At 51.2% G+C, this 19,687-nt stretch overlaps 8 protein-coding genes across 8 annotated transcripts; 5 read left to right on the top strand and 3 right to left on the bottom strand.

The window, feature by feature from the left end:
* Positions 1-62: 62 nt before the first annotated feature.
* On the top strand, positions 63-290 carry BDZ83DRAFT_747718 (uncharacterized protein; the record flags this gene model as incomplete). Its single annotated transcript, XM_060513491.1, has 2 exons — positions 63-217; positions 275-290. The coding sequence occupies 2 exons, from the start codon at positions 63-65 to the stop codon at positions 288-290; spliced, it is 171 nt and encodes a 56-aa protein (XP_060370139.1).
* Positions 291-2,002: 1,712 nt separating this feature from the next.
* On the bottom strand, positions 2,003-3,451 carry BDZ83DRAFT_783808 (family 17 glycosyl hydrolase). The gene is made up of 3 exons (XM_060515597.1): positions 3,060-3,451; positions 2,571-2,971; positions 2,003-2,414 (listed from the first exon to the last, which is right to left on the bottom strand). Exons 1-3 carry the CDS (start codon positions 3,323-3,325, stop codon positions 2,176-2,178), a joined length of 906 nt encoding a protein of 301 aa, XP_060370138.1. The 5' UTR covers positions 3,326-3,451; the 3' UTR covers positions 2,003-2,175.
* A 901-nt stretch (positions 3,452-4,352) lies between these two features.
* On the bottom strand, positions 4,353-5,890 carry BDZ83DRAFT_567129 (eukaryotic aspartyl protease; the record flags this gene model as incomplete). Its single annotated transcript, XM_060503927.1, has 4 exons — positions 4,353-4,959; positions 5,013-5,310; positions 5,365-5,613; positions 5,671-5,890. 4 exons carry the CDS (start codon positions 5,888-5,890, stop codon positions 4,353-4,355), a joined length of 1,374 nt encoding a protein of 457 aa, XP_060370137.1.
* Positions 5,608-6,308, bottom strand: BDZ83DRAFT_422753 (uncharacterized protein). Its single transcript, XM_060502988.1, has 2 exons — positions 5,667-6,308; positions 5,608-5,613 (listed from the first exon to the last, which is right to left on the bottom strand). Exon 1 carries the CDS (start codon positions 6,275-6,277, stop codon positions 5,906-5,908), a length of 372 nt encoding a protein of 123 aa, XP_060370136.1. The 5' UTR covers positions 6,278-6,308; the 3' UTR covers positions 5,608-5,613; positions 5,667-5,905.
* A 543-nt stretch (positions 6,309-6,851) lies between these two features.
* BDZ83DRAFT_647256 (uncharacterized protein) lies at positions 6,852-7,491 on the top strand (the record flags this gene model as incomplete). Its single annotated transcript, XM_060510057.1, has 2 exons — positions 6,852-6,902; positions 7,051-7,491. The coding sequence occupies 2 exons, from the start codon at positions 6,852-6,854 to the stop codon at positions 7,489-7,491; spliced, it is 492 nt and encodes a 163-aa protein (XP_060370135.1).
* A 4,905-nt stretch (positions 7,492-12,396) lies between these two features.
* Positions 12,397-12,949, top strand: BDZ83DRAFT_783786 (uncharacterized protein; the record flags this gene model as incomplete). Its single annotated transcript, XM_060515596.1, has 1 exon — positions 12,397-12,949. The coding sequence occupies exon 1, from the start codon at positions 12,602-12,604 to the stop codon at positions 12,947-12,949; it is 348 nt and encodes a 115-aa protein (XP_060370134.1). The 5' UTR covers positions 12,397-12,601.
* Positions 12,950-15,310: 2,361 nt separating this feature from the next.
* On the top strand, positions 15,311-16,729 carry BDZ83DRAFT_661650 (chaperonin 10-like protein). The gene is made up of 3 exons (XM_060511065.1): positions 15,311-15,564; positions 15,631-16,355; positions 16,422-16,729. The coding sequence occupies exons 1-3, from the start codon at positions 15,419-15,421 to the stop codon at positions 16,601-16,603; spliced, it is 1,053 nt and encodes a 350-aa protein (XP_060370133.1). The 5' UTR covers positions 15,311-15,418; the 3' UTR covers positions 16,604-16,729.
* Positions 16,730-17,126: 397 nt separating this feature from the next.
* Positions 17,127-18,532, top strand: BDZ83DRAFT_715894 (S-adenosyl-L-methionine-dependent methyltransferase; the record flags this gene model as incomplete). The annotated part of the gene is made up of 7 exons (XM_060511795.1): positions 17,127-17,222; positions 17,369-17,459; positions 17,514-17,555; positions 17,608-17,762; positions 17,821-17,858; positions 17,911-18,048; positions 18,109-18,532. The coding sequence occupies 7 exons, from the start codon at positions 17,127-17,129 to the stop codon at positions 18,530-18,532; spliced, it is 984 nt and encodes a 327-aa protein (XP_060370132.1).
* Positions 18,533-19,687: the final 1,155 nt, after the last annotated feature.

Genomic DNA, 19,687 nt, shown 5'->3' with positions numbered 1-19,687 from the left:
TTGAGCAGCCTTCTTTTTTGTTTAATACGCCCTCTCCTCGAACACCAACAACCGACGACAAGATGAAGGTCTCACTCGCGATTCTGACGACGCTGTGCGCGTCACTCGCCACCGCTGGCGTGGTCATCACTCCCGTCCATCAAAATCAGGTAGTGCCCGCAGCACAAAAGGTCTCGGGCGACTGCTTCTTTGGAGTTGTGACGCCTCAAGGTTGCGCGTAAGTCTTCATTCTCAACTAGACTTGATTAGGATCACAACTAACATAACAATCCAGTCCTCTGAGAACGTGAGCCTGGCTTTACTATGCAAAGCGTCAAACGTATCATCATAAGCGATGAGAGGAAGCGGCGGGAAAGAGACAGGCCGGAGCTCGTCGGGAGCAAGCCAATCATCACGCAACTTGTTGCCTCACTGCTGAAGCCAATATGGGCGGATGTGTGAGCATCCTTTGCTCCGACGATTCCGATGAACCGCCTCACTCCCGGCCTCGCCTCTCCTTTCTCTACGGCCAAATTTTACGAAGGAGAGGACCACGACGCCATCGGGCTCGTCGTCTGTACCATTTACGACTTATTACATATGTGACCGGTTCACAAAGCATCCATCAGCATCAGCGGTTGTTATTTCAGGCGGAATACTATTTGGGCATTTTCCATCAAAACGACGATGACTGACGACATGGGCGAGTGAGAGATGGAGTGGCAGAGAGACAGGAGGACGTCGTCAGTGGACCTTACAGCGGAGGATTATGGTCACCCCCAAAACTAATGTTGGCATCCAAGACGTTGCGTCTGCTTGTTTTTGCTGGTCTTTCCGTTGAGCTTCCCCTACGGACCTCCGCGAGGTGGGAGCGCCGGCAGCACGACATCACCAGCGCGGTCTTGGCATATTCTTCACCAAATTTCTCTTCTTATTCCCCTCCAATTTTTTACCATATACTAGATCACCCTTTTCTCATCTTACAAAAGAATTTCAAAAATATTGGATATCACCCCCCGTTCCCCTCTTCGTTGATGATGCGACTAACTGCCTGGAACCGTTACTCACCGAAAGCTCAACCCCCACCAATGAATCTAAGCGAACGCGGATGATACTCACGCCAGACAAGCCATGGCGCCCATCAAACACCAACAACCATACCCAAGTGGCGCAACGCCTCGCGCAACGTCTGCTACAACCATCTTTCCCCCCTCTCACCGCGACAAACGCACGTCGTCCATCCACCCCTGCCAGGTTCCAACGGCATAGATGTTTTAGACTTCCGCGTGCCTGAAATGCTAAAACTCCCCCAAGCCGCAAATCCTGATACGCGAAACCACCTCAGACTTCAGACGCTCAGCTTGCCCACTGCAAAATGCAGCAAAACCCGAGACCAATTCCCCATTCCCCCGCCCGTGCCTCGGTTTCGTCCCGACTTGGCCGTGTTCCAGATCCCCCAATCCGTCACTCCCCCCCCCCCCCCCCTTCCTTTGTCTCTTCCATGTTCTTGCCCCCAATCTCCACCCTGCCAGCGGCAACCGTTGTAACCTTCCACACCTTAAAGCCCACGAAATACCTTACCCTACTTCTTAAGGTATTGCGGCACTGGACGGCACCATGCCCTATACGTGAGCCGCAAAAACCTTAATGTCGCAACTCAAAATCCCCCAAACTCAACAACGCACCCGTGGGACCTATGACCTATGACATCGTACCCTCGAGCACCCACACAGACGGGCACGGAGAATAAGGTACATTAACTCGCCCTTTTTCACCGAGAGCTTGGCCTACGTAAGTACGTATCGACGCTCTGCATGCGCGCGTACCTGGCCGTTGACCTGGATACCTGGGCCTCGCGCTCTTCCCTCCCCCTCGGTCCCGAGACAACTCGAGTATTCGACACCCACACTGACCACTTTGCCCACGCGTCAGATGCGCAGAAAATAGAAACAGGCCCTCCCGATCGAGGTTTTTCATTCGCTTGTCAGACTTCTTTGGGATTCATTCCATCGACTACCAGATGAGGAAGCAAAGTGTAAATATTGAATTCCGTTTCTTAGGGTATCATGGTTTTCTGTGACAATCTTTCGTCAACGAAACAAACGCCGCCCATGCCATCTGAAATGCCTTCCTCTGCCCGATACTAAACATTCCTCCAAGGTGTGTGTAATCAAGTGAATCAGTAGCCGCCATCGCTCAACATCTGAGGGGGTACTTGGGGGCACGGTCGGCCTTCATTCCGCCCCAATGAGTCTCGGGTGCCTCGCTGCCATCTTCACCAATGGCATGTGGCTTCCAGGGCTCGTCAAAGGCCTCGAAGAAGAACACGTTGAAGCCCCAATTGACCATACCGCAGACACCAGAATCGTAGAAAGCCTGAGCGTTGTCCTGTCCCGGGATCGCCTGCTGATACTTTGCACCTTCACTGGGCCAACCTAAGTTCAGTCGAACTTGTCAGCAATACGTTCACGATGCGCGTGTACAATCATTCGGTATGGCGATCATTGCTCAGGATGTATGACATAGATGATCAAGATCACCAATAAGGCAACCACCAAGATCGGAGTGACGAGTAAAGCAGTCCGACTTACCCGTCTCGCCAACCCACAGCTCAGGCTTGGTGAGCGATCCGCTGACGCTCTGGATGCGTCCAAACGCTTGCATGATGGAGTCGAAGAAGCAGGCAGTGGCGTTGTCGCGCGTCTGACCCTGCCAGTAGGAAAAGGCGTTGGTAAGAAGAATGTCGGCTTCCTTGATGACGGCATCGGCCGTGCCGTCTTGATACTTGTTCCAGCTGTCCGCGGTGCCGATCTTGAAGAGCGGGGCCGCCTTCTTTATGTCCTTGATCTTGTCCGCCAGCTCGGTGCCGGTGAAGTTGCCGCGGTACATGGACTCTGATCCGACAGTGATGGCGTAGACTTGGTCCTCGTAGCCGGGTGTGTGCTTCAGGATTGCGGCCTTGTCGGCGGCGTACGACTCTTCGGTATCGGGCCTGTCCGAGTCAGCGGGAGCACTTTCCCAATTAAGCTTCATTCGATTTGGGGTAAGGTGAAGTATATCGCCGAACAAGGTTGGCCTACCAAATGCCCAGAATCACCTGGAATTCCTCCTGCTTGGCCGCAGGAAGAATATACTGGGTAGTGTTGCACTGGTCAGCAGCATAGATGCGGACGATGCTGCTTCCCGAAGCATCTCGGATGGCCCTGAAGTCCGCTTCGTAGTCTGCCTGATACTTGCACTGCCCGTCCGGCTGCTTCGAACCGAGAGCGAAGCCCAGGTATCCGGATGCGAGGGCCAGGCCAGGGGCAGAGGCCAGGAAGGCGGCGAGGACTGCGGTGGAGCGCATCTTGAAGGTTGATCTGTTGGTGCTTGCTCGTAGGTGAGGTATTGAGGCGGTAAAAGGTGTAGCTACGACAAACTATCGCAAGGATAAAGGAATAGGAAGAGGGTAGAAACGTGAGTGAGTAGGTGTCAAAGGGCGGTGCCAGAAAAAAATGGTTTGATCAAACAGCGAAGATAAAGGTTGGAGGAAAAGAGTGAGCCAGAGATTCGCACGGGTCTGCAGTGAACTCTCATCAATGGTGATTCTCGAAAGGCAGGAAGTGAGGGTATTCACCACCAGTTTGGAAAGGAGGCTTCCTGCCATGTGTTGCATGTCCAGATTGGGCAAGAACGAGATGCAGGCAGGGTTCAACCTTGACATCCCGCACCTCCCTCACAACTCGGGACGAACCAGCAGCTTACAAAAAGGCACTGGGCAGTTGTCCTCTCTCAAACTCTCCAATTTCTGTCAGATCTCGGCAGCTCTGCGATCGTTCATGTTCCTGACAATATTGGGGTTTGTGCAGGTGCGCGCCCTTGTGGAGCAGAGGCTGCACCCTGGTCGATACCTCGATCTCGGATATCATTGTATGGGAACAAATTGCTTCAATTGTGTTCTCAAAGGGCAGTGTTGTATCTTTTCTCTGTGAAGTCCACTGGCAACGAATGCTTTGTAAATCGCATTGCACAGGGGTTTCTGCCCCGATTTCACCATCACCTGCTTTCATCCACTCCTTTCACTCAGCAATGTGTCCAACCCGTTAATTCCTGCTTAGACTATGTCGCATCAAATACATCAAATCGCATCACAATTCAGCTGCAAGCGCAAGTGTCGTGAGATAATCTAGAAACCTCTGTGGGTTTCAGTTGTTCATTAATCAATAACAGAAACTATGTAGTCCCATGGCCAGGGAAAGAGGGTATAAAGCGATCCGCCATGTACAGAAGGCTCGATTCGTCGTCATCTATTCGCCAATGTGGCGACCGTCTTGGTCCTGCCCCAACTCCCGATTCATGCAGTGATATTCAGCCGTTCAATTATGTATGCGGATTTAAAGGAAGGACATGAATGTCTGTACGCCAACCAAAGCACCGGCTGCAAGCCAGAGGTTGGTAGATGTTGAGCGGCCAGCAGCATTGCCGGTGCCAGTCGGGTTGCTACCACTGGGGGCAGTGGAGGTAGAGCACTCGCCAGTGAACTTCGCCGCCGCATTCGCGCCCAGGGGAATCTTCTGAAGGTTCGAACCGCAGTTGTTGTAGGGGGCAAAGTGGAGGGCGGGTGTCTCCTGGTCGAAAACGACATAAGTCGAACGAAGGAACGAGTCACCGAGCAGGTACGAGCCGTCGGTCGCCTTGTCAGCTCCGAGGACACACTGGTTGTTGCCAACGTTCCAGATGAACTCTTGGATAGGCACCTTCATGGTGTAGTCGCCAAACTTGAAGTCGATGGTGCCTGTGGTGCTGCAAGGTACCACATACATGTTGACAGATGAGTCAAGCTGGCCTCCCAAATCAGATCCGAGTGAGTCTACCACAGCTGAGGGCAGATAGCTCAGGGTCGCGCCAGTGTCGAAGAAGACGGGGAATTGGGAGTTGGCGTAAGTCTTCGAGCTGCTTCCTGACTTGCTCAGGCCCACGGAATCAAGCTGAACCCAGTACCTAAAAAAAATTAATCAGTCATTGTCGTAAAGAGCAGAAGAGAAATTACTCACCTCCACAGGTTCTCGTTGTTCTGGGGCCCAAGGATGGGCGCCGAGTGCAGGGTGCCACTGAACTTCTTGGTATCGACACCGCCGAAGGAAATGAGACCGCTGCCCGTCTTCTCGTCCTTGGTTCCAAGCGCAATGCCAATAGTGAGAGACTCAACGATGTTCTGAGCCTTCATCTCGTCAAGTACGGTCGGGTACCCGGTGTTGTTGGTCGCCTCGCCGAAGCTCAGGCCGAGGATACCTCTGTTAAGGTCGACACTGTCAGTGGCATAGCCAAAGATTGTGTCTCGCAGTGCGATGTCTGTAAGTTGCAATTAGTGGGGTTGGTCAGGCGCCAGAGCGAGGCAGCACATACCGCTGCCGGGAAGCGTGATGTTATCGCTGACATATTGCAGGACAACCTCTCCCTTTCCATACTTAATGCGGCCCGTCTGGCGATAAACAGACGAAGTCGAAGAGTCTTGAGGGTCGTACTGGCCGTTGGCTCTGCAGGATTGTGTCTGTGCGGTGCTACCAGCGTTGGCGCAGTTGGGGTTGACCCAGAGTTCGGAAGAACCAGTATCAATGGCAACCTTTGTGTCTTGGCCGGGTGTACCAATGTTCACTAAGAACAATGATTAGTAAATATGATTGGGTTTCAAGCGCTTGGGAGAATACCCACGCTCAATCAAATAGGTAGTCGTCGTCACGTTGAGAACTGGGGCGTCTGTATCAGAGACCTGTCTTCTGCGCAGCTTGTCCAGAGGGTGCAGTCTGACGTCTTGGTAGACGGGCAGAGAAATGGCACCGACACCACCAGAAGACTGTGTATCGTCGCGACGAGCCGATAGAGCGGATGCGCTTGCCGCGAGGGCGGCAAGAGGCAGGCTACGAGCGACCATTGTGATATTCGGATCCTATTCGGTTTTCGGGGTTCCGGATCGATGTCGTTGGGGTGGTGTACGTCTAGCGATATGACGTTGTGAGCGTTGTGTAAGAAATGCAGGCGAGAGTTCGTAGATGCAGATTCGCAAAGGCAGGATTCCAAGCCACGAGAACCGAATTCGATAGAGATGCCAAAAACACGAAATGCTGATGACTGGGGAGACGACGACGGCGACTGGGGGGAGGCCAAAGAAAAGAAGTGGGATGGCAATGCTTTTAAGGACTGAGGGTGCTGCCTTGGCAGATTGGTTGCCCAGACTCGTAGCGTGGATTGGGAAAGGAGAGGCCAAGAAAGGCGTGGAGGAGTATGGATACGCGAGCTGTGTTTGTCTAGGCGCCTGCATCACCGAGAGACCGCCCCCCAGGGAAGAAGGCACAGTTGGAAGGCAGTCGACCGGGGGGGCAGTAGTGACTGCAGGTGCGTTGGTGACCTCACTGAATTTGGCAAGGAAGGCGCGGGAGAGTGGCACTGCACTGCACTGTGTGGGCGTATTGCCGTCATTGCTGACCAAGTAAGGTACTTTTTGGTGGTGGGGCCCGCGAAAGAGTACCTTTACCTCCGTCCAAAATTGGTGCGGGAAGGAGCTTTCTTGAGGCTGAGCTCAGCCGAACTCTGCTGAGACCGCCAACAGGCATTGCCATGCTTACACACCAGGCAACTGCCAGCCACACGAAGATTTCATTCGTTGGTCCCTGAGGAACTGCGGGGACCTGCTTTCAATACAATTTCCAATTGGCCTAAACTTCCAGATGATGGGTTGAAGCAGCAAGCCCAGTCCCTGAATATCGCTCCTTCTCACCTTCCCAGGATTGGAAATCCCAAGGGTTTGGCAACAATTAACTGTTGACCACGAAATGGGAAGAAAAGAAAGCGACAGCCTTTTTCGGACAGCGCCTGCATCATCCCCCGCGAAAGCAATGACCGACGACCGGGATGTCGCCAGCATTGTGTGCACTCTATTGAGGCAGGTTCGTCCTCTCTATTCTACCTGCACCGGCACCTCACATAATTAAGGTATGACCTACTCGACCACTTGCTCTCAAATATTGACCATGACAGATACCTAATTCTTACCGCAAGACACCAGCAAAGGATCCAGGCGCCACCTCGCACTAGAAATTGGCGCCAGCAAGCAGCCCAGACGTGGCAACGGAAGCAACGGCCGTGCACAGCCCCCTCCAGGAAGGCGCCGGCTTTCGGCACGACCACATCGAAGCTCCCGGTGGATGGATGACTGAAATTCAATGCACAGCACAAACCTTGGCCCCATTCCCGTCGCTGTCTTGTCTCTCTGGCTGGGCCGCCGGCATTCTCAGCGTGTCAGAGCAATACTGGCCCTCGTCAAAGAGTTCCTCTTGCGAACCATCGATTGGTGTTTGGCTGCTCTCAGCTGTCACCACTACAGTGCTCTCTTCGAGACACGTGTGGCTGGTCCACCATCAGCACGCCCAGCCTCTTCCTGACTGGACGTCGTGGCGGGAGGATTACGACGACATCCGTACACCCTCTCTTTACCAACGATCGCCCTCGACCCTCTTTATTCAGAAACTTGAGTAAACCATCTTTCAACGATATTCCAAGGCCAAAGCCAAGAATGGTCGCTGTCGCGCGCATCAGGCAAACACCAAGGTTCTTTCTTGATAGGTACCTTAGTGTACACAGGCCCTCTAGGGGCCCGTCCACGCCGTCACCTCATCTCTCTCCCCGCAGTCCCTCGCCAACATATCCGGACGAATATCTATGTATTCGTAGACTCGAAAGGTTCCCTTGGCATCTCTTTTCTCGAAACTGCACAAAGGCCATGGCAGCTATGCGGCCACGCCGCTATCCGTCTCGGCCGATTTTTCCAGTCGCTAGTCTGCCATTGGCACATGCACAATAGTCTTTGACATTAACCCTATTCAATGCTCGGCTGCTATTCATCAGTCTTGGCTGTCGTGGCATCGAAGCAAACGGACTCCGTTGGCTTGCAGCGGCACGTCTCCTGACTCTTCGGAGCTGCAGCCTCTGTCGGGATTTAACCAGGCAATAAAGGAATGAGGCGATCGACGTCGATACAAGGACTTGGAGCCAGCCTGCCGTCGCGACTCGGGCAAGCCTCCATCCGCCCCTCAAGCCACCGCGCTGTCTCTCGCTAGCGTAGGTGGTTTCCGCCGGTAAGCCAATCGATGACGCTCAAAACCCAGAGGGAAAAACGGACGAGGCCACAGGCTCTGCCTACGCTATTGTTACCACGATGCCGTACACAGGTCTTGGCAGCCGACTTTGATTGAATTTCCAATAGTCCTGCCCTTCCTTCACCGTGCCACCGCGTGACTCTCAGTCTCAGTGCACCCAGAACCTGATCATTGAAGCTGCAGGGGCGCAGATCTCCCTCGGAACGGAACCCGCAGTGGAGAACCAAAGATTCCGATTTTCCCAGCCCCAAGCATGGCTCGCCTGGCTCGCAAAATTGATTCGGCACCGCGAAGCCAAAGCGGGCATCGCTCGACCCAGGGGGGGGGGTTCGGGCCTTCGGCTTCCCCATCTTCACGAAATCATGCTTCTTTCACTCGCGCGGACCCGTTCCGACCCTACGGCAGAATCTGGCACTGTACGCTTAATTGGGATTCTCGGGCACCCGGCCCCAGTCAGTTTCTTCGCACTAGCTCTCAGCCCTGAGGCAGAACTGCCAGATACGAACGAGTTGGCGGATAGCTTTTCCAGATCCTTCGAGGTTGTGGTCACGTCCTGCAGCTAGCTGAAATCTAGTGAGACCGCCAGGCAGACTACAACAGCCTCATCCGCTCTCCTCCCGCACCTTAATGTACTTTCCAGGCTTCTTTGCGGTAACTCCGCGCCGTTCTGTCGCTCATGTCCATCGTTGAGCAAAATTTCCCAGCTGGTTGCACGAGTAAGGCCAGCCTGCTATCACCTGGCTAGATTGTCGCTGTCTTCACTACTGCTAGCATGGCCCCTTTGAAATGCTTCACTCAAGTAGGCATCAAAGTCTATCCAAGATCTACAACCAGATCCCTGCACTCATGGCTCATAGATATTTTGTTTAACCTTAATGTGATATTGTCACACCGCGCGCAACCCGTCGCAAGCCTTTTGCTGTCACCCCAGTCTGATTCGGGTCCTATTGGTGTAACCAAATTCGCCTTCTCGGATCCCTCGAATTGGTATTTGGTTTCTCCCGCTCTCAGCCGCAGCAGCCTTAGGGCAGGATAACCGTCTTGCAATCACAGTTCTGTTTCAGAGCTTCTATGGCTCCATTTCCTTCAACCCTACGCATAGAGTTTGGCAAGACGACCCGTCTGTCCGCGACGTTGTAGTGAAAGGTCGGGAAGTCGAAGTGCGAGAAAAGTGTCGGTTGAAGCATCTCTCAGAGATGGTGCCGGTAGGGCCTGTCGTCCAACACCGTTGTGACCGCAATCAATTGCAAATGCGCCACTCGGCTCACCTCAACGGCTGGAGCCAGGTTGTCTCGCAAGAGGACCAATCTGGTTAGCTTCTCGCTGTGGAATGTTCAGCTGCCACTTATCAGCCTGCCACAGAATTGCTGCGCCGAAGCCACCAATGTGGAGATATTTATGCCATGGCTCTGTAAGACCTCACGGCTTACAGGATATGCCCCATTAGCTTCCGAAGCAGTATTCAGGGGGCTGTGGCTTCTTCACTCCATCATGTCTTTTCTCCTTCGCCCTCCCCTCTTTCTCTCTTCCACCTGGATGTTTCCATTAAACAAAATGACCATTGTGAATCAGGGAAGCTTTTACAGACAGGCGTCCTACTCGCGCATGTTAACGTAAGGATCCTGAAGTACCATGCTCATCGCTAGATCGCAGCACAAGACAAGTTCGCAACTTCGTAGTACAGCAGGCTATGTTGCGGTACCCTTCGTAAATGGTGATATTTCCTCAGCCAGTAGCGATGTTTCCATATCGACGTTTTTTAATAGAACCTGAACCGACAATTTGCCTGTTGATGTAACGCCGTCTACTCGGCCAACTTCATCTTAGGATAGACGCTCAGACTCTTCTACTCGCCGCCAAAGGATGTAAAACCAACGACGTCGATATCCACGACAGCTCCATGCTGCACTAGTCTCTCCTCGCGAAATGTGATGAGGCACGTCCTGCAAGGCCATGTCCTCCTCAAGCACTTGCAATCGCGAACGAACGCCAGACCCAAGACGTGGAACTGATGCTTTAACTACGCAGGTTGTTGGTATGCCTATCACAGGGATTCTGGTTCGAACCGTGGGTTGACGAGGTCAATTGATCTGTAATAACTTCTGCGTAAGGTGGAAAAGGGAGGTTCCAACCGCAGGTTGGGCAGGCCGCGATTATCGTAAGTACAGCCCGTAAGTGGCCCCTGCGCGGGCCCCTTGCCTCGAGGTCGAATTGGACTTCCAATCCGACACAGATACTTTGTCTTTCTCGATAGCCAGCTTTCATGTTCCATCATAAACACATAGTTTGGCATTTTATTCGGAACGAGTTAACGGCGCAATATCCTAACCAGGCTTATATCCGCTCACACCTTGACAACGCAGTCACTAATCTACGTCGCCGTTGAGATCTCCTCCTTCGCCCCGTAAAACAGGTGATCAAGTCTATGTTGCACCAGGACATATCCTCTACACTTCTTCATGTGGTAGTAGCATGTTTTCAAGTGTGAAGTTGGAATGATCCTTCTTGAGGTTGTTGTGTGACTCATCAGGCGTCACAACCAATTGCCTGAGACTCTATGTTGAATTTACTTGTGATGCTGTAGAAGTCTATGTTCATCTTGAGTTACTGAGAGAGGCCTTTTTCAGAGTGCGTCTCGGCGACTCTGCGGTAGAGGCAGCAGAATTTTGACAAGGCGGATGAGGAAACGCCTTCACTAAAAGCCGAGAGGTATTAGTTGAGATGCTATCTGTTGTTTTCAAGGCATCGGTAATACCTTGCGGGCTTTTTGTCGATTGTCTGTTCATTCTCAAGATGGGTTGCTGCCCTTTTGCCGCGCTGCTTCTTGGCAATATCTTTTTCTGTCAAGATCTTGTTTCTTATTAAGACAAGAAGAAGAGAAGCATCTGCAGCATTTAATAGCAAAACAGCATTACTCACTGGCTTTGGTGATATGTACAATGTACAGATGGATGAGATATTTTTCGTAGATCACCCTCGGTGAGGACCACTCAGTACTTCTTGACTCGCGAATCACCCGCCACTCAATTTGGGCTATTTTTGTGGGTGAGGTGCTGTCAAAATAGAAACGAACTAGAGGCTAGGGCAACCATATAAAAGAAAAAGAAGAAGAAGAAGAAGAAGAAGAAGAAGAAGCCAGTATCGAAATATACCAAAACAAGAGATAGCCTCTGTAATAGCGCCTAGATCATCAGTCATGTTGCATATAATTCACCGATCTAACCACAAAAGCTGGATCCCCATCTACCCCTTCTCCACGCAAATGTAGAACTACAAGGCTGTTCTTGTTAGTGACCTTCGGATCAAATGGCTCTTCACGGCTCTTTCAAGCCACTTCTCCGCTATCTTTTGTTAAGTAATCCTGAATTACACTTGTCTTTGCGAATGTCTGCCGTTAGGTCATATCACGCGACAGCCCATCTTGATGACTTCCCAGAACGATGGCCAGTTGATGACAAATGGGTACGGCAGAGAAATCGGTGTAACATGTCTGCTGCTTGATTTCTAATCTCAAAGGCAATCAATCGAAAATCGAGCAGGCTGTTCAATAGACGGGTCAAGATCAACGCGTGGCAGTGGTACGAGAGCGGTCAGCGCAGGATGATTTATCTGCATGTGCTATATCGTATGGAGGTACAAGATCAACTCCATGTACTGAATTGACATCATTGATCTACTACCAAATTGCGCTTCCAACCAACGGTTTTGAGACAGTCTTGGTATTAAGGAGTATCAGCAAAGACTTTTCATCCGTACACACTTGAGAGTACAGATGAATATGATACTTCTAAATTGATCTCTGCCAGGTTGTTCAGAGTAGTTCCATTTCTGTCGAATTGATCTTTTCCAAGGTCTCAAAGGAAATACCCTAGCAGGACATACTGTAAGATGGAAAATGCCTGGATCGGCAGGCTGTCAAGTTTTCTCTTTGGGCCGGTGAGCACGTGCATACTTTCCTCTTTGTCTCAGTATCAGTATAATCCTGCATGCTCAGGTGTCAGTATCACGAAGGGAGACACAGCATTGAGGTAAGCATATGTCAGATGCCAAGTCGTATTAGCCCTAATCGGAAATCCAAGGTCATAGTACACACAGTCTTCGGCGATCCAGAAGGCTTGGAGATCTCGTGACAGGTCAAGCCCCACGCATCCCGGGCAAAAAGGTGTCGCAGATCTGGAAATCGTGTACGATTGCAGTTACTACACTAGAAATTAATTTAATGTAGTCGTAAATCCCGCTGACGTTGATCCTATCAGGACCATATTGTAAGTTCACGTTCTTGAGTATAAAGAGAGAGTCATGATCCCGCTTGAGAGGTTTATCACAATATCAAACAACTCTTCTTTCATATTCTCACGGAAGCCTTCTCTTGAGCATCAAGTTAGTAAGTTAGCGATCGAATACGACATAAGCCCAGTTCATTGAATATTTGTTCTTTTTGTTGTTCTAGACCGACTATAGCCATCTCGACAACGACAACGATAATATCAATGAAAATGCAGCTCTCATCTATGCTCATCCTCGGCCTCGGACTTGCCTCCACTACGTCCGGCTATGTCCTCACCCTGTATAAAGGCGAGAACTGCGGAGGCGCCTCGCAGAGACGCAACGTCTACGATAACACCTGCGCTACTACCGATTTTGCCCCCAAGTCCGTCCGGGTCGAGGTCTATGGGGGTTATAACCAGAAAGCGTACTTTTATTCCACCAAGGGGTGTATCGCGGGCCAGGAGCTCCGTGGTCCGTGGTATGCTGATAATGAAAACAATTCGTGGAAGAGAGGGGCGTGTATTAGTATGGGTGGTATGACTGTTAATGCCTTTGGGTCTCGAGTGTGAGAGGGCAGTGAACTGGCACGAGCATAGACCCCCATTCAGGCGGTTGCTATGCCATAGATTCGAGAGTCAATACGACAACCTCTTGAGTTGCTGAACCACATAGCTAGACTAAGCTTCGCAACTTATTCTGACTGTAGTTTCTTGGGCGAATGGACAATGGAGATGCCAGTTGCCTCCATTTTCTGCTCATCATTTTTCTCAAGCAATATATGGTGTTGAATCATTCCATCGGGCGAAGCACCCATTATTAGTAGGCATATTTATGAATGTACTGTGTGCCTACTTCAGAGCTTCAGAGGTTGATGCCTCGCCATCAACAGAATACTCTAGGCTTTATTACCGAATACTCAGGTGAATATTCTGTGACCTAATAGAAAACATCTAGACGTACCTTCCACCTGAATATACAAGAATCCTATATACCCCCTCTCAATCCCATTCCTGTCACCAGTCAGTAGGCGCCCGTCTGGGTCGACGGGTCAGGTCAAAATAACTGGGTGGTGGAGTGATTCAAGGTCAACAATCAATTACGCCCACAGCCTACTCGACGACAGGCTTCGACTTCGATTTCCAGCATGAGCACCAAGAGATGTAGCCTACCGAGGTGAACTCTTTTTTTTTAAATCCCTGTGTAACTTCGTAAACGTAATCTACCATCTATGGCTTTCAGATTACCGGCTTGCTTTCTCCCACTTCGGCCGTCCGCAACTCGGCGTGCCGCAAGTGGGGGGTTTCCGAACTTGACCCACAACGAGAACTTAATTCATGACTCCGTAAGGATAATTTGGGTCTGTGAGTTCTTCATGGGAAAGAGGCCACAGGTATTCCGTGACAAGTCTGCTTGTGTAATTATTGCTGCATTTGGGCCTCTTTAGGTAGTACACACGGGACAAAAATAGACAATTTATCGTATTGTAAGAGTCCTCGATTGGACACGGGGAGATAGGAAAAGCTCAGGTAGGTGATACACTGTGCCTTCCATTGAGGAAACTTCCAGTGCCTCATTGAATACATCATTGACAATTGCTGGCGACTAGGAACGGGTTTTTCTTTTCCCACGCCTCGTCTTTTATATGGGAATTCGGCAATAAGGGATGTTTCCCACCTTGGAACTCCCACCGGGAAGATGGGCCAGAAGCGAGTCAAGGCTATACAAGCATTCCTGATTCCGATTGAAAGGCGGATTTGTCGTACTGAATACGATGGTATTTAAGCAAGCAATTGTCATACCAAAACAGCGATTATTTAATGTTAGAGTTTGTGGGTCTTAGCCAAACTCCTAGCCGATGCTCCGAAATCGTTGAGAACTTCCGACTGCGTCGCAGTTAACCGCTGTTCCTTCGGCTCGTAAAGTAATCCCCTTAAAGAAATTAATTGATTTTTGATCATTGTGGAGAGATCATGTTCCCATTCGCACCGATAGTGATACATAAGTAAAATGCTTGAGGGCGAGGTGGATCACACCGTACGCGTACCTCCCTGCGGCTGATGTCCGTCAAAGAATCAGCGAGTCAGCACTCAACAGACCAGACGTAAACCCGCTTGAGGGCCCTCACCTCTAAGACCCCCTCGCTTACACCGTAAATGATGATCTACCTGGACGAGTCAGGCTTTTAATGTTCCCAGCAATGGCTCGCTTCGTACCGCCGTTTCGAAGGCCGCTTAGCAATTGAAATTCATGTTGAGTAAAATGCGGGAAGAAAGAAAAAAGGAGAACAGTAGGAGATTTATAAGTTGCAAGAAGCCTTTAAACTGTCAAATACTTACAGCATCATTCTCAATCTCAGCCCCTCATTTCAACTTCTCTACAAGTGCCAGCCCATTGCTTTTCCATCTACATACAAGATGCAGTTCTTCGCCATCATCGCTCTCCTGGCGCCTTTGGCCCTCGCGGAGACCTGGAACCTTTCCGGCACATGCTCCAACGACCTCACGTGCGAAATCGACGACCAGTACACCAGCCCTACGCTGGTTTGCGGCAACCAGAACGGACACTTCTCTGGTGACGGCAACGCAGGAAAGACGGGCTGCGTCCCTGCTGGCACCAAGTGCACTTATGTCTGGACTTGCTAAGCTTTTACATCTACTCGCGTCTGGGTATGTAGGCAATGTATTGAAAGTAGAAATGAGTATGGCTGATGGTTTTGCTTTGATACAGAAAGGAGTTGTGAGGCGATAATGGTCGCATACTGGGTAGTTTCCATAATCAAAAATCAACTGTATGAAGTTAATTGAGTTTCGACGTAGCAATCTCCCGATTAACCGGCGCCGCTTATGGTCCGTGATGTGATCCACTATTCCCGTTTTCTTGACTGCCGTGTGCGTTCCCGGCGCGGGGTACACCCCACTATTCCCGAGGTAACAAACTCCGTTGGACGTCTGACCCCCCAGACACCACTCCAACGTTCACTTGACACATTCAAGAGCCACTTTCCAGACATCTTATTGCGACGTCACCTTTCAAGCAAGATGAGCTCCGATATTCCTACACTGCAACGAGCAGTTCTTTTTGAGAACCCCGGCCCTGATGCAAAGGTCGTTGTTCGCGAGAATGTCCCCGTCGGAACCCCCGGGCCGTTTGAAGTTCTCGTCCAACTTGACTTCACTGGATTGTGGTAAGTTGAAAGACAGCCACCTTTCTCACCAAAACCAACTCTCTAACTCCATGGCCATCTTCTTAGCGGGTCAGAAGTCCGAGCGCTCCGTGGTTGGGGTGCTTACGATCCCATCGTAGGCCATGAAGGTATCGGCAGAGTCGTGAAATTGGGAGAAAACGTCTCAGAGTCACTCTTGAAGAAGAAGGTCGGAGTCAAGTGGCTTTACAGCGCTTGTGGAGAGTGCTCCGTATGCGCGCGCGGATTCCCCAACAACTGCTCCAAGCAGTTGAATACGGGCAAGCACCGTCCTGGAACCCTACAGCGATACGTCGTCGCTGACTCGAGATATTTGACCCTGATACCGGAGGGAATGAGCGACGAGGAGGCGGGACCTTTGCTTTGTGCGGGCCTCACGATGATGGGCGCGCTTTCGATGCTGGACAATGACTTGTCTCAAGGCGACTGGGTCGTGATCCAAGGCGCTGGAGGAGGGCTTGGTCATCTTGGAGTGCAAATCGCATCTAAGCTCAAGGGGTTCCGTGTCATCGCGGTAGACACGGGAGATGAGAAACGGAAGTACCTGGAGAGTAGAGCAGATGCATTCATTGACTATACAACTGACGATGTGGAAAAGTCGATCATTAGTCTGACCGGGGAGGGAGCCCATGCTGTCATCGTGGTTCCCGGTTCAGAGGACGCCTATCGGATTGCGCCAAAGCTCTTGAGGTCGATGGGGACAATCGTTTGTGTCGGGCTACCTCGAAACGATTTCGAGTTACCCATCTCAGTTGCTCAGTGTGCCCTAAAAGGTATGTTCTCTACCTCTGGACCGCAGGCTCTCTGAGTGAAGACGAAGGCTGACACGTTCGCACTAGCTCTGACAATCAAGGGTGCCATGGTCGGGACGGAAGAGCAAATGACGGAGCTGCTTCAAGCAGCTGAGAAGGGTACGATACGGGCTGCCATTGATCTATTCAACTTCTCACACGTTCCCGAGATCATGGCCCAGCTCGAGAAAGGAGAAGTTTCCGGACGGGCCGTGGTTAGTTGTCTCTAAGAGCTACATACCACTCCCACCCCCTCTATGCCGTGCAATATACCATCAAGATATCTTCATAAATAGATGAATCTGCCCTTGAGATGATTTGCTCGAGTGGATATCCTTGCAGGCCCACTGAGGAAGTACAGCGAGCGCTCATGACAGATTATGTCCGACCAATCGGGTTGACAAACTGATCGAACCCGCTCGCAAGCCCTGTGACTTTATTCCGCCTTTTTGATTCATTGTGTCGATTCTTTTAGAGTGTAACAAGGAATGACGCGGACTGCGCCGGCTGACCTTGTCAACACTTGTTGGTTGTTCCATGTTGGCCTTCCGGATATGGAGATGCTCATGCAGGAATCGTACCAACAGGACTTGCTTGCCGACGGCATGCATAACCATCACGCGCCAAGAGAGGGGTAATTTGTGATAGAAGAAGTTTCGCAGATATAAATACGATGAGGAAGTGAAAAGAGAGAACTTTACGCATTATCTTCGTTCCACCCCACATTACTCGCCCGCCTAGATCGCGACGAAGATGGCACCTTCTCCGCCCAAATCCTCTCCGAAATCGTCGCCTAACTCGCCCCCAAACTATGGCGATGATACGATCGACGCTATTATTCCAGATGAGGTCTTTCTGAGGCCCGTGTATCTTTTCTGAGAGCTGTTGCTAATCGTGAACTCAGATTCACAATGAGGACGCTTCACCCATTGGACCCGTAAGTTTCTTGAGAAACCCACTGATTGTGAGGAGCAACTTAATGACAAGTGTCTCAGAGCATTGCGTCTTCCAGCACGAGTGTAAGCAGTTCGATTCTCGATTACCGCATAGAGAACGGACGCACGTATCACAAGTACAAAGACGGCAGTGAGTTCCGCATCGCATTAAACTTGAGGTTGTATCTCCGGCTTACGCAAGTAGAATATGCACTTCCCAACGACGAACGGGAGCTCGATAGACTTGGTAAGCGCAACTCAGCCATAACCGTCTGGGGCTAATCCAGGAAACCCCGTAGACCTGTCACATAACCTCTTTCTCATGACTTTTGACAACAAACTCGGAACGGCTCCACCGAATGCAGCTGGCTCTGGAGTCCGTCGTGCCCTTGATATCGGCACAGGCACGGGCATTTGGGCGATTGACTTTGGCGATGAGCATCCCGAGGCTGAAGTAAGTTTGACTGCACCGGGAATCTCATGGTCTGACGTCTTACTCACTCCCATTTCAGGTTCTCGGAGTCGATCTATCTGCCACATGGCCCAACTAGTGCGATTTCCACCTCTTCCTTCTCGCAGGCGAAGCAGCTGATCGCCAATAGCACCCCTCCCAATGTCCGCTTCGAGATTGACGACGTCGAGGACACTTGGACATTCTCACAGCCATTCGACTACATCCACAGTCGGGTCATGACCTCGTCGGTCAAGAGCTGGGAAGATTTCATTCGCAAGTGCTTCGAGTGAGTTTTTCATCCCTGCTCATCTACAGTCGCGGGTGGAAGCTAAACAACTAAATCCAGGAACCTTAGCCCCGGGGGATACCTCGAGCTAAACGAAATCGACCCCTGCCCTCTCTCCGATGACGGCACCCTCAAGGAGACGTCTGCAATCATCAAGTCGGTTCGCATGCTGGAACAGGCTGCCAACATCTTCGGTCGCCCTTATCACACCGCACAAGCACTTCAAGAGACTTTGACAAAGGTTGGCTTTGAGGATGTGACTGTACAGAGGTTTAAGTGGCCGACGAATCCTTGGCCGAGAGATGCCCTTTATAGGGAGCTTGGGGTCTGGACCCACGAGAATCTGGTTGCTGGCTGGGAGGGCTTTTGCATGGCTCCGTTTACCAGGGCCTTGAATTGGTCTAGAGAGGAGGTCTTGGTTCTCATGATGCAGGTGCGCAAGGAGTTCAGCGATCGGAGCATTCATGCGTACTTCCCGGTGTGAGTTTCAAACCCGCTTCGTGCTTTGAGTTCCTTGACTAATGGCAGCAGCCATTCCATCTACGCTAGGAAGCCTGCCGGGCCAGCTTCGGCATGAGATATGAGTATAAATGAATAGGATAACTGTCATGAGAGAACTTTCTGTTCCAGCACGTGCGTTCTTGATCTACAAGGATAAGGTCACTGAAGTAGCGTCATCAAGGTTGTCAATTGAGGGGAGCCTCCTATTATAACCAACGTAGACGATCCCATCCCCCCGACATGATGTCTTCAAGCCAATAAGGTCTTCACAATCCTTCGTCTCTGGAGGTATATTCGGAGCTTATGCTCAGAGTACGGGCAGTGATCGGAAGAGAGATCCGGTATCCGGTGTCCGGCGTCCCGGTACGGGCAGATCAATTCTCAGCCGCCAGAAACTCGCTCAAGCACCACCTCGCAGTGGAACGACCAGTACGAGCCGTTCAACCGCCTGGCGTGGGCGGACGAGACATTTGCCGCGATCGATCTCACACAACGGAGCCCGCCCTTTAAATGTGTACTTACCCAATGCATCGCGCACCGAGTAAGCGAATCGACCAAGAGGCTGAAGAGTGCCCTTCGGGGCGAGACGAAGGCCGGTGTTTGGCTAGTAGTAGATACGCTCACAATGTATTTGATTTCGCTGCCCCAAATTCCCTACATACTCAAGTGCATTTCTCGCGGAAGCTATTGGGGTAACAACCCCTCGAAGGACTTCCATATAATGTCGAAGATCCATCGTCAGAGCTTCATCTCCACAAAATTTCAATGGAGATGGCCGTCATGTCATAAGGTCTCAACAACATATCAACACCTACTGCTATCTCGGCAGTATTTTTCGAGCCCTTTATCAACATCAGAAACTCAGAGTAGACTACATTGACCACGATCACGCACCAAGCCAACCTCAAGTCCACGATTACGCCATGTCAACGTATCCAGGCTCCGTCCCAGCCCAAGTCAAACCTCCCGGCCCGGACCTCGCCTCGTGTCGTGTGAGTAAAAACCTCCGGTCCCGAGCACTGCCCACCATATCGGTGGTCCCGAACACTCCGAACACTCCCCCTCCGACCCCTCCAAGGGTGACCGCCGTAGAGGACATCTCTCCTACCACCTCTAAGCCTTCCCTTTCTTCCGCTCA

Source organism: Colletotrichum acutatum (genome assembly GCF_030867785.1).
Source record: "Colletotrichum acutatum strain CBS 112980 chromosome Unknown BDZ83scaffold_8, whole genome shotgun sequence".
Classification (NCBI taxonomy): domain Eukaryota; kingdom Fungi; phylum Ascomycota; class Sordariomycetes; order Glomerellales; family Glomerellaceae; genus Colletotrichum; species Colletotrichum acutatum.
Note: the sequence above shows the minus strand (reverse complement) of the source record. Positions and strands in the feature narration are given on the sequence as shown.